We start from the raw sequence: 12,754 nt of genomic DNA on the forward strand, positions 1-12,754 counted from the left end.
TAGCCATAAGATCCATGAAGTGCCTTTTGCAGGTTTGGTGTAAATCTGCTCAGTATTTCCAGAGAAAATAGCATTTACATCAATATATATATCTGTACGCGCGCAGCGTGCGCGCTGGGTGCGCGCACCTTGCCGTGCGCGAGCACAATTCTGATTGGTTGTTAGATCTTAGTAAACATTCGAATCGGTCGAAACCAGGAAGTGTCGGCCGCCATTTTGTCTCTCGCACTCTGAGGGGGTGAAAAACAAATGTGGAGAACGTGAAAAGGGGGCAGGGTGGACAGTTCCTGACCCCCTAGCCTTGGTCAGGGGGTCCCAGAAGGACCCCCAAGGGCAAAATTTTTTTTAATTTTTTTTCCGAAAAATCGCCGAGTGCGCGCACCTTGCGCGCACCACCCAAACGGAAAAAATTCTGCGAAGTTCGCGCAGCGTGCGCGCACTCCATAATTTTTCAAAAAAAAAAAATGTATTTGGCCCTTGGGGGCGAAGCGCTCCGTGCCCACCGCGCGTGCACAGCACTAACTGCGAAAAGTGGGAGCGAGGTGCGCGAAGCGCACCGCGAGCCCACTGTGTGCGCACGGTGCGCGAAGCGCACCGTGTGTGCACGGCACGAACTGCGTAAAGTGGGTGCACGGTGCTCGAAGCGCACCGTGTGCCCACCGCGCGCACAGGGTGCGCGAAGCGCACTGTGCGCGCGCCGAGAAAAAGTTTTGTTTAAAAAAATATATTAATAAATACATAACTTAGCATTTAAAAAAACGTACAAATTCACTGAAAAAACCATAGGTTTCACACACGTTATAGTTAGGAATTAGCATTTAAAAAACCTTGCAAATTCACTTAAAAAACCATAGGTTTCCCACATGTTATAGTTAGCTGGGCATTTCCCTCGTAAAAAACCAATGAAATTCCCCGTTATAGTTAGTGCAGGCAACTATAACTCATGCGACCGCAATCCGCTGCTGATGACGTCAGATATTACATCACTGATGACATATGTGTCTTTCTAAAAAAAAAAAAAATGAAATATATGTATAGCTAAAGATGAATGGAAGAAGACATGGGTAAATAAGTGTCTAAATACAGTGATGTAATATCTGACGTCATCAGCAGCGGATTGCGGTCGCGTGAGTTATAGTTGCCTGCACTAACTATAACGGGGAATTTCATTGGTTTTTTACGAGGGAAATGCCCAGCTAACTATAACATGTGTGAAACCTATGGTTTTTTAAGTGAATATATATATACACACACACACACAAAATACATACACAATAAAACTATACAAATATAAACAATTAAATAAGAAAAAAAATATTAATGTAAACAATAAATAAAATATTACAAATGTTTACTAAAAATAAAGTAATAATAATAATACTATAGACATTAAAAAATACATTTTAAAATACAAATAAATAATGTAATATACTCCAGTCAGCTTAACTGTAGGGAAAGTGTTGGACTTCAGAGGGGTTGAATTTACTATTCCCACTCCAATCTGAGCAACAGTAGGTAAAGCGTTGGCCTTTGAAGGGCTGACATTTACTATTCCCACTCTAGTCTAAACAACAGTAGGGAAAGTGTTGGACTGTAGAGAGGTTAAATGTACTACTCCCACTCCAAACAGTGCAACAGTAGGGAAATTGTTGGCCTTTGAGAGGTTAAATTTACTATTCCCACGCTAAAGAACGCAACAGTTGGGAAAGCGTTGGTTTTCAGAGGGGTAAAATGTACAATTTCCACTCCAAGCAGTGAAACAATAAGGAAATTGTTGGACTTCGGAGGGGTTAATTATACTTTTCCTACTGCAGTCTAAGCAACAATAGGGAACGTACTTTACTTCAAACACATTACATACATGAGTAGACCCATAAATGTAGAATTTTTTTTAACTCTTAATATAAAAAATATTAATTACCATGAACAAAAATATACACACACACACATATATATGCATTTAAAAACTGAAAACAATTAATCAATTTTCATAATTAATATTTAATAATAATCTATTAATAAATCATTGTTATTCAATTGTTCATTAATTAACTTCCCACCCTAGAGCACTTCAAATCTAGCATTCCGCAACTAAAATAGAATTCAAATAAATGAGTATTCCATAATTCACAAATTAAAAACTTCAATTTAATAAATAATTTACAAATGGTAATTAATAGTTAATTAATTATTACTTAATTAACTTCCCACCCTATACCCCTACAAACCTAGCATCCATAACTGAGATATACTTTAAAATAAATAAGTATCCCTTAAATTATATAATCAAAAATCAATTAAATAATGAATTAACAATTAACATTTAGGGGCCGATTCTGATCCGGGTCGGAAAGCACTCCGACCGAACCGGATCCGGAGTGTTTTCCGACCGAGCCGGAGTCCTGCAGTCCAACCCAGCGAGTACGATGCGGCCGTATGCTGTCGGACTCGGTTCGGTCAGACTCCCATAGAAGTCAATGGGAGCCGGTTGTACGACGCGTACATGGACTCCCATTGACTGAATGGGTATGTCGCGGACAAGTGCGCCCCCTACGGTGGGTACGCATCGGTGCCATCTGCACCGTACATGCCTGTGTTGGGAAGACCCATGGTCCTCCCCCTGTGTCCGAGTCGTAGGGCTGCGGGTGACAGGGGGTCCGACGCGGACCCCCAAAGGCAACCACCCGGGCAGTTTGCGAGCCGGACACTCTGGCTCGCACAGGCCGTCCGACGCGTGGCGTGCAATCGCATCCATTGCACGCCACGGTTAGCTTACGACCGAGACGTACGAAGCGTTTCGGTCCCGGAAACGACTCGGTCGGTGAATTTCATGTAGCTCGCATCGTACTTGCTTGCTCGTACAGCTGTACGAGTTGGCCGAAAAATACGCGTACAGCTCGTAGTTTTTACGGCCGGATCGCATTCGGTGCCCTCCGACCCGGATCGGAATCGACCCCTTAATTGTTAATTAATGGTCACTTAATTAACTTCCCACCCTATACCCCTACAATTCGAACAGCCCTCAAATAACTTATAACAAAGTAAATCAGTATTACATAATGTATATAATAAATATCAATCATATTATTGATTAAATTGTATTAAATAAATAATAATGAATTATTACCTAATTAACTTCCCACCCTATCCACCACCAACAACCCGCTACGATACTATAAATTCCAATTAAAAATTAAATACAGAATTCTAAATCACTAAAAATTTCATGATATTTTAAAAGAAATTAATAACATTTATATTCACAATAGTAACATAAAATTAATATATCAACTAAAACACAATAAAATAATTTAAAAACTATATTTTTAACCACTGTGATACTGAAAACGAGATTAAAAACATCAATATTATTTAACAATATTCTTGCAAAACTATATTTATGTATAACAATACTTTATTTCCGATATTTCTGTCTCCCGATATTTATGTGGATATTTTGTTCAAGCACCATATTGACATGAACACTGAAGTTAACCATGCAGAGCAGTGTGCCCACCAACATGAAGATTACACCTGGTTGCTCATATAGTGGTATGGACGCTGACTACACCTGCTTGTAAGTGAGAAATCAACAGCTCCAACTCTCAGCCCCTAGTCTGTTCTCAGTTTGCAGAGAAGATGTGGCAGCTTTCGCAACATAAGGAGCTTTTTATTTGCGTTGGTCCCACCAATGACTGCACAGGACGAAAAGGAGGGGTGTCTGCTTGAAAAACACCTAAGTTCTTTCCTTTTAGGGCTGGAGGCGAAGACTATACTTGCTGAGGGAGCAGGACCCCATTGTCAGGATTTGTAGCTCTTGGTCGACAGAGTCCGAAAGCAATCTTCCCAAAACTCCTGCACATACCAATACCTGTGCAAGAGTGGTAACAAATAGCAAAACTAAAGAGGGGAGGGTTATTGGAAATGTGAATGTTCTGATGTCATCAGTGCATCTCTCTTGGACTTTAGGGGATTCTCTGTAGTATTTTCAAAGGTGAGTGCTAAGTGTACACTAATGATATGGGAAACAAACAAAGGTCCTGATTACGATGGCAGACAAACTGCTGTCCGTCCCCCATCGTCCAGGGGCTGGGGCCCGCCCTCCTATAAGGCGGCAGTCCCACATATGCAATTACAATGCAGCCGACACCACAGCGGCCGCAAAAGGCATTTTTTTCATTGTGGCAGGTGCTGCTGGCTGCAGCACCCTCCGAAATGGAAAAAAGGTGGGGTTTGCTTTTCCCTGCACTACATGGCAGGCACCACATGGTGCCTGCCACATGGTACAGGGAAATGTATGGGGGCACCATAGGTGCCCCCAAGTGCAAAAAACAACTTCCCTTTTAACAAGGGGGTCCCGCAACAGGCCCCCAAAGGCCATCCCTGCCAGCCTTTCCATGGTGGGTGAACCGCCATGAAAAGGCTGGTGGGGAGCCAGCATCGTAATCTGACCTGCGGTGCCTCCTAGGGACCGCCGGTATGCATTACATGCCAAGGGCCTCCACAGCACCGGCAGGCTCAAGGAGTCCGTCCGATACATAGCAGTTGGTGTGTCGGACCGCCACGGAAACGCCCGCCATCATAATATGGTGGGCGGAAAATGGCCTCACGATGGCGGTGAACCTCCCACCGACAGCCTGTCGGTGGCTGGTTTACCTCCATTGTAATGACCTCCAAAGTTTCACTATGATTCATAAACATTGAAATTGTCTTAGGAAAGTAAATGTTGGTTATAATGCTTATTGCCTTCATAAAGGTTGACTGCAACTACACCACAAAATGTGTGATATTTTGCATTCCCCAATAAGGGTACACCCTAAGAAGTCTGTTTCTTGGGTGTAAGTGATGGTAAATAATCTGAGTTCCAGTATTGCATTGAGTTCAATCAGTTTTAAAAGGATACAGTCAAAAGCCACCATCATTGACGTTGTTGACCAATTAATGTAGGGATTATGATGGTCAAGCCATGCATGGAATCACCAAAATCACAGGATGATGATGGGGCACAACCAAGTCAAAAGTGCATAACTACTTAAGCTGGCCAACCAACAATTGAACTTGAATGTTGTGTTCAGCCAGAAGTCCAGAGCCTAATACAGATCCATCCATTGTTTGCATGGGATGAACTTTTGTCTTTTAGAATGACTGTTCTACCATGCTCAGTAGAACAGGCCTTATCCATAAAAAGTACAATTGCTCCTAGATCAATCTGTTGTTGTGTCAGATGATAGAGACCCTTATAGTCTCACTAAAAATGCTAAGAAAGAAGGTTATCTACTAGCGGCAGACCACTATTTCTAGGGATATTTTGGAAGGAACTGCCACGCTTTCTTACCAGACAAGTGATCAGTGTTCTTCTTTTCCTGAGGCTTATCATGGCAAATAGTATATGTTCCTACCATATGTCCTTTCTTGCCACAATTCCTAGACGCCCAAGTGACCTTCTCCTATACATTACTTTGCTTGGGAGACAACCTTAAGACAACTCTCAATTGCATGGATTACCCTTCTGCTGCATGTGGGGCTGTAGTGTTGGATTATGAAGCACAAGAAAATTCCACACATGTAACGTCCTTTCTTTTTTCTGCCTTTCTCTAATTCAGTTGATGATCTGTCTGTACAGTCAGGTCCATCACATCTTTGTTGTAAGTTGTCTAGCCACTTTGGCAAGTTCATGCTTATTTTCATTCTTGAGCCATCTTCGAAATAGGGCGATTTGTATCCTCAGACCAACTGACCTCCAAGGTGAAATCCCTGAATTTGCTGAAATTTGATAACATGTGCAGTGTGCCTTGTTGAGAATCTGAAAAGGCCACCTCAGATGTATAACTTTGGCCTGGCCCCTCAAACAGGTTTAAAGGCCTGAAGGAATACACAAAATAAACTCTGTTTGTTCCAGTAGGAATGCACCCAGTGACAAAATATCACAGTTTTGCTATGGAATTTCTCACAGAATCAACTAATATAGCCTTAGAGCCCGCTGTAGCAGGCTCTACCGGCCATTAAAGGCCCTTCAGCTCGGGCCTTTAACAAGGGAGCAGGCCCTTAATGGCTGGTAGAGCCCGCTACGGAGGGCTCTAAGGCTATTAGGACATTCGCCCCTAAAGGACAGAATGTTCTAATTTGTAAAACAAAGGCATCACGGAGCCCAAGCCAGTTGAAATCTCATCGGTCTCTGTGAGGCCTTTGTTCACAGCAACAGCTGTGAGCAAACATTGGAATCTTGATGCTCCTGGCTTCTACCAGCCATTAGAAGCCCAGAACACTACATTGTCCTCAATGTAGCGCTCAACATTCTAATGTTCTAATACAGTGTAAGTTCTTATTGCACAAATTTCTTGTGAAAATATTCTAATTAAATACTTAAAATTTTTAGAAAGGAATTCGAAGAGGAACAAAAGTTTGAAGGAAGCATCCTTATCCAATGACCTTTTTGAAAGAAAAGTCTTGGAAAACATTTCAAATGATTCTAAGTTGGCTTCAGCCATTGAGCAAAGAGCAATCGAACATGGACGTAAGTATAGCTTCAATATATTTCTTTAAAAAATATTGCACAGAGCGTGTAAACAAGTGAGTGCTTGGCTAGTAACAAGGAAGATTGCTCAGGTACTAATTCACCAGCACACAGAAGCTTTCAATTAAATTTGGTCATGTGCTAGTGCGCCAATGCACAGAAGCTTTCAATTCTAACTAATCAATCTTGCCTTCACCATGTTGTGATCTTGACATATTAGAGTTGGTCATGATGATAACAAACTGTCTTTTGATAAGGGGAGGCCATAGATTTCAGGAACCTTTGTACCACCTGTCATCAAGTGGAACCACTGCCTGCTCTTAAAAAATATTTTTGCTGCCAAACGCAAAAGGGAAGAGATTCCTTGGGGACCCCTTCCCATTTGCGACTGGCTTACCACCCATTTGAAAGGGGCGGTAACTGTGATTGTTTTGCGACTGCATTTGTGGTTGCAAAACAATTGTACATACACTTGCGACTCACTATTAGGAAGGGACGCCCTTGGTATGCCCCTTCCTAATAACGACTCGCAAACCCTATTTTGAGAGACTACCGACTCTCAAAAAAGGGTTTGTACATGCTACAACCCTTTTTAGCCATCAGAAATGGCCCAATTTTCTGTTTGCGACTGATAAAAACATCGATCATCTGGCCCTAAATGTTGCTGGGACCTGGACAACAGGCTGTGGAGCATAGCAGAGTTGAAAATAACAATCCGAAAGAACACCATAAGCAGTTGGATTTACTTATATGCCTCCACCCTAAGCATGGATAAACATTTAAACAACCCAATTGACACTCTCTTTACATGCGTGGAGGAATCTGTGCGGTCTATCTGCATTGGAATGGGTAGAACTATGTCTGTGTCCCACTCTGAAGTCCAAATTCCCTGTAGGAAAATGGATCATCTCACCGTTTTGGATTCTTCCCTTTCATCTGCATGTGACTTTGAAAATCTGTGGTCACTGTGAACAGTAAACTGTGCCCCAAACACAAATGGTCTCAGCAAACCATAGCAAATGCTTAAGTTCAGTGACAGCCCAAACCTGATCAATGCTTCCCTCACCGAGAGTGTTTTCCTGATCCATCTAACACATGCGATCCTCACACCTTTGTTAAAGAACAGACAAAGATCCACAAATCCTGATGAACTGCTATCTAACAGTGAAAACCCATACACCAGTTTGAGAAGGGGAACCAAAACCAGTGTAGCAGAGAGGACCTCCCACTAACCTAAATGGAAATATGCATACTTCCCTCGCACTTTTGCTCTCACAGTGGCTTATGATACCATAACTTATGCTGTCCTTCTCAAGTAGCCAAAATAATGTGCTGGAGAGACTTGTGCTGCAGTAAAATAAATCCATGCCTTCCTCAGCAATCAATGCCAACAGTTGCAGGTTCATGTCTAATTACACCTACTCAAAAAGTAACATGCAGTCCACTTCTGGACTCCTTACTTTCACTGCCACTGTTCATCATCAACATACCGTCATTTGCATAGGAGATGAGGAAATACATGTTCATTTAAAAATATATGTAGATGGAATGCAGATTCTCTTCATCTGGGGGATGACTTGGAAAGTCAGTCGAACATCATCAGGTGCTGCAATTAAATCAAAATGGAGATGCTGGGTAGGATCACACTGTATTCCTGCCCATATGAACAACCTGCAAGTCTGGAATCACCTCCATACAGGAGGTCTTGAGTCCTTTCCTGAATTGCCGGAGCGATGAGGCGAGGGAAACATCCTTTACCCCGCATGCATTACTCCGCAGTGCCATTACCCCGCAGTTTTTACACTACAAAATCTTTTACAATGCAGGGCTTTAAACCGCAAACTATTACAACGCATTCTCCAAAGTAACGCCACAGTGGAGTTAGAATAGTACATTGCGTTGTAATGGGGAATGTGTTGTAATAGTTTGCTGTGTAAAGCCCTGCGCTGTGAAAGATTTTGCGGTGCAAAAACTGCAGAGTAATGGCATGCGGAGTAATGCATGCGGGGTAAAGGATGTTTCCCTCGCCTCATCGCTCCGGCAATTCAGGAAAGGACTCAAGACCTGTCTGTGGGGTAAAATGTGTGTGGGGTAAAATGTCCTGTTCATGAGGCGGGTCTGACATGCAGGGGAAGGTCTTTCCAAGCTTTGACTGCCAGGTGTGAATAGGAGCGTCTTCCGCTGTTGCCTCGGTGGATCCAGGGGGTAACTGCGAGGAAGAGGGAGGCAGATCGTAGGTGTCTAGTTGGTTGGTGGAAGTTCATGCATTTGCTGATGTATGCTGGTCCTTCGTTGTGCAGGGCTTTGTATGTCTTCCGCTGTTGCCTTGGCGGATCCGGGGGTGAATGCAAGGAAAAGGGAGGCGGATCCTATGTGTCTGGTTAGTTGGTATAAGGTCATGCGTTTTGCTGATGTATGCTGGTCCTTCATTGTGCAGGGCTTTGTATGCGTGGGTCAACATCTTGAACTGCCATCTATTCTGGAACAGAAGCCAGTGTAGCTTCTTGAGGTGGGGTGTGATGTGGGTTCATCTGTTGAGGTCGAGGATGAGTCTGGCCGCTGAGTTTTGTATTGTCTGAAGTCTCTTCAGGAGGCATGCGGTGATTCTCACGTAGTGTGTTCCCGTAGTCCAGCCTGCTAGTGACGAGCGCTTGCAGTCCTTCTGGTGTTGAGTTGAAGCCACCTGAAGATCTTGTGGAGCATGCGTAGTGTGGAGAAGCAGGCAGATGAAACTGCGTTTATCTGTTTCTTCATAGATAGCTTGCTGTCCAAGAGAATGCTGAGGTTGCGGCCGTGGTCTGTTGGGGCCGGGGATGGGCTGAGTTCAGCAGGCCACAATGTGTTGTTCCTTGGTGAGGTTTTGTTCTGAAAGATGAGGACTTCTGTCTTGTCTGTGTTGAGCTCGAGAAAGGTGTTCTTCATCCAGTCGGTGACGTTCATTAGACATCTGTGCAAGTTGGCTTTGGTGGTGGATGGGTCTTCTGACAGCGAGAGGATGAGCTGTGTGTCGTCGACGTAGGAGACGAGGTTTAGTCTGTGCGATCAGACAGTGTTGGCTATGATCTGAAGTGTCTGAATGCATAATTAATTGCAACAGTAATAAGAGGTCACCAGCTCTGATGTTGATTGCTAGGCCTTCATTAGGATGAAGAAGCCATTCTGATGATAAAGGCATTCTGGAGTATAGTTTACCAGTTTGGCTGCTTTCTACATATCAACGTCATAAACAATACGACAGTGATTCTGTACCCTTTTGCAAATATCTTATATTGCTCATTGAGGCCTCTGGAGGCTTTTAATTTAGAAAGAATCTCGAGAGTCTCAGCATAGCAGCCTGGATGTGGGTTTATAAAAAGTGTACTGTATCAACAACAGAAACGTACTTAAACTTTCACATTCACTTTCTTACCTTGATAGTTCAGGCCTCATTCCTCATGACTGAAATACTTTCTGTAGCTCTTAAATGATCTTCTAGACTAGAGCTGTAGAGAGCAATGTCATCCTGGTAAGCGCTTCCAGCCAGTAAGATGCTGATTAGCCACTCTGTGAGAGGTGCCACAGCCAATTTTCCGGCCCCAACCTAGAAAGCATCACTTTAAACTGAATGTGGCCCTTAAGAGTTAAAAAGTCTGACCTCTCTTTGGCTACATTAGTTAAGAATGGAGATTGTGTTAAGGGCTCAAGAATTTCAACGTAGTTCACCTCTCCGATCTTGTCCATTGCTGTGATGCACCTATTGACTTGCATTGGAGGGCTCTGGGTTTCATAAGCTCCTCCGTCTAGACCTTTTGGTACACAGGTAGTGTTGGCTGTTTAATCAATCACTGACCAATCTCAAGATTTTTATCGACCTCCTTTGAGGGCGTACAATCCTAAATTAAAGTAGTGGCACATAGTCCACCCTACAAAGAGCTGTTTTTCCACAATTATTCTCCCACTATTCTCTTACAATACCCTGTGGACCCATGACAAGGTGACCAAACATAAGTCCAAAGAAATGTACTCTCTTTCTGACATCTCCCTGTAGGCAAAATGTAGTCATGGGAACAGAATATCTTACGCCCTCATAGGGTTTTTTGTAGAATAGCAATCATGCCTTTCTGACTCCTATTGTTTTGCATGTGAAACAACTGAAGAAGTTGTAAGTTACCTCACCTTAGTCCTATGTTGTCTTCGTGCAGGCTAAATTAAATTATATCCCTCTGCTTGATGCCATTTACTTAGGGATTACCTCTTTGATATAAAAAAAACTACGTAGCGCCCTGAACACCACAAGGTCAGGGACATACCTATGGGACTCTGACTCAGGGTACTCAGTGTCATGACCTATCATTATTTGAATATTAGAATGATTTGATTATTAGAATTAATCTATTCCCTGAGATGTCTTAGAGTATGAAAATATCCAACCCGACCTCTCAATTCACATCTCCACCTCTAACAAGGAATGAGGGATGTTTTGGTCTACCCCCTGCACTGTTTTGGCAAGTCAGGCAAGAAAAACTACATAACTTGATTATCAGTCCTATCTGGAGGTAGTGGCTTATTACTATTCTATTGATCCTATATCCACCAAGAAGGCCATCCAATGAAATGTCATAAACCAAGTCAAAAACAAAATTTCTGTAAGAAGCACCATTAACCACATAGTCTCCACGTCCCCAAGGTCTTTACGCTCACTGCTGAGAATACCTTTCTTCCAGTTTATAATTGTGAGAAGTTGGGTTTATGGTTGAGTAGGATGTTAACCCTACTCAAGCAACAGCCACAAAACCCTTTCATGGTGAATTACAAAAGTCACTAAATTAACCTGTGTCTAACCCTCTGGTATCATGACACAAAAGCAGTCCGGCTTAACCTAGAGGCATTATTTAAAGTAGTTATGCAGCACACATACAATAATAAATTGAATACACAAGAAATATCCCACACAAATTTAGAAAAATAGAGTATATTTTGATAAAGTATTTGACAGCAAAACGACAAAAATCCAACCAGTACAACTGGAGTTATGGATTTTAAAGTAAAAATTAGCAACTTAATGAACAAAGAGCCAACTGCGGGCATCTAGCCTTGCAAGAGCATACCAATGTAGAAAAATATGGCTGACCATAGATAGCATGCCAAAGTAGAAAAAATATGGCTGACCATAGCGCGAGACAAATACAAAAAGCAAATTGGGCACACTCAGTGTTAACCTTCGAACTTAGAAGAAATTTCAACAAAATGTCTCTGTGAATCCTATGGGATTTTCATTTTGGCAGACAGGATACCCGTCACCATTGTGACGCAGTAACCGGTCCGCTGAAATGTAAATCAGGCACTTAGTCTTTTTTTGGAAGTCAAAAATATCCAGCAGGATGAAACTGGAGGCTTTGGCCGACGAGATTTCCACGAGCTCGGATAACCCTTTGGCAAAGTACTGCTGAGAGTATTTGCTGCTGTGAAAAACAACTTAGCGGAAGCTGGCATGAAGTCAAGCTGCCCGGTGATGAACCTTGGGCGGATAGGCGAGCAGGTTGGTCCCAGTCTCCTCTCGGTTCTCAAAGCAGTTTTTAGTCAGAAAGTTTCTACGCCCCAAGCTTTGGATTTTGGTTATCTGGGCACCTTTAACACCTCCAACAAAGGTCCAGGACTGGAGGGGCACCACTTGCAGGGTTAAAACTCACTTAGACTGAGTCCAAGTGTGGGTTTAAGATGGCTGGAGCCTTTTCTGTCCCTGAGGCTCTGATCAGGAGGCCAGCCAAATAGCCCTTGGAGTTACTCTGATAGTCCTGGGTTCAAGCAGTTGAACAGAGCTCAAGCAGCAGGACTGGCCTTTGAGGGATCAAGGTAAGCTGCAGACAGCAAAGCAAAACGTCAAGGTGCAGAAAAGCAGTCATTGGAATTTCTCAGCAGACCACAGCAGTAGGCATTCCTCTGAGAGTCTTCCATACTCCCTGAAAGTAAACTGAAGAGTGGGTCTGAGGGTTCTATTTTTATACCTTGTGACTTCTTTGAAGTAGGAGGAGTTTCCAGAGAATTTCTTTTTAAGTTCTTGAAGTTTCCCGCCTTCCCTGCCCTGGCTATAAGCTGGCTCCATGAACAATGCAGTGGTGGCAAGTCCTTTGTGTGAAGTCAGGGCGCTGCCTATTGAGTTGCAAGTGGGGCTGTGCCCAGCTCTGCCCCCCTATTCTGCCAGTGATGGCTCATCCAGACACACTTAATCCATCTATTGTGTAGCTATTTGGGAGGCATAAA

The 12,754-nt window shown here is 43.0% G+C and overlaps 1 protein-coding gene across 2 annotated transcripts in view; it reads left to right on the forward strand.

Annotated features, from left to right (window-relative positions):
* The window catches only part of LRRC63 (leucine rich repeat containing 63), a 242,022-nt gene that overhangs the window by 65,540 nt on the left and 163,728 nt on the right, over positions 1–12,754 (forward strand). Inside the window, exon 3 of one of the 2 annotated variants that reach the window (XM_085621840.1) lies at positions 6,377–6,514. The exons of the other annotated variant lie outside the window; for it this stretch is intronic. Within the exon in view, the coding sequence (XP_085477966.1) occupies positions 6,377–6,514 (138 nt within the window). The remainder of the gene's footprint in view (positions 1–6,376; positions 6,515–12,754) is intronic. 2 annotated transcript variants of the gene reach the window in all.

The sequence above is a fragment of the Triturus cristatus genome, chromosome 8, assembly GCF_964204655.1.
Source record: "Triturus cristatus chromosome 8, aTriCri1.1, whole genome shotgun sequence".
NCBI lineage: Eukaryota > Metazoa > Chordata > Amphibia > Caudata > Salamandridae > Triturus > Triturus cristatus.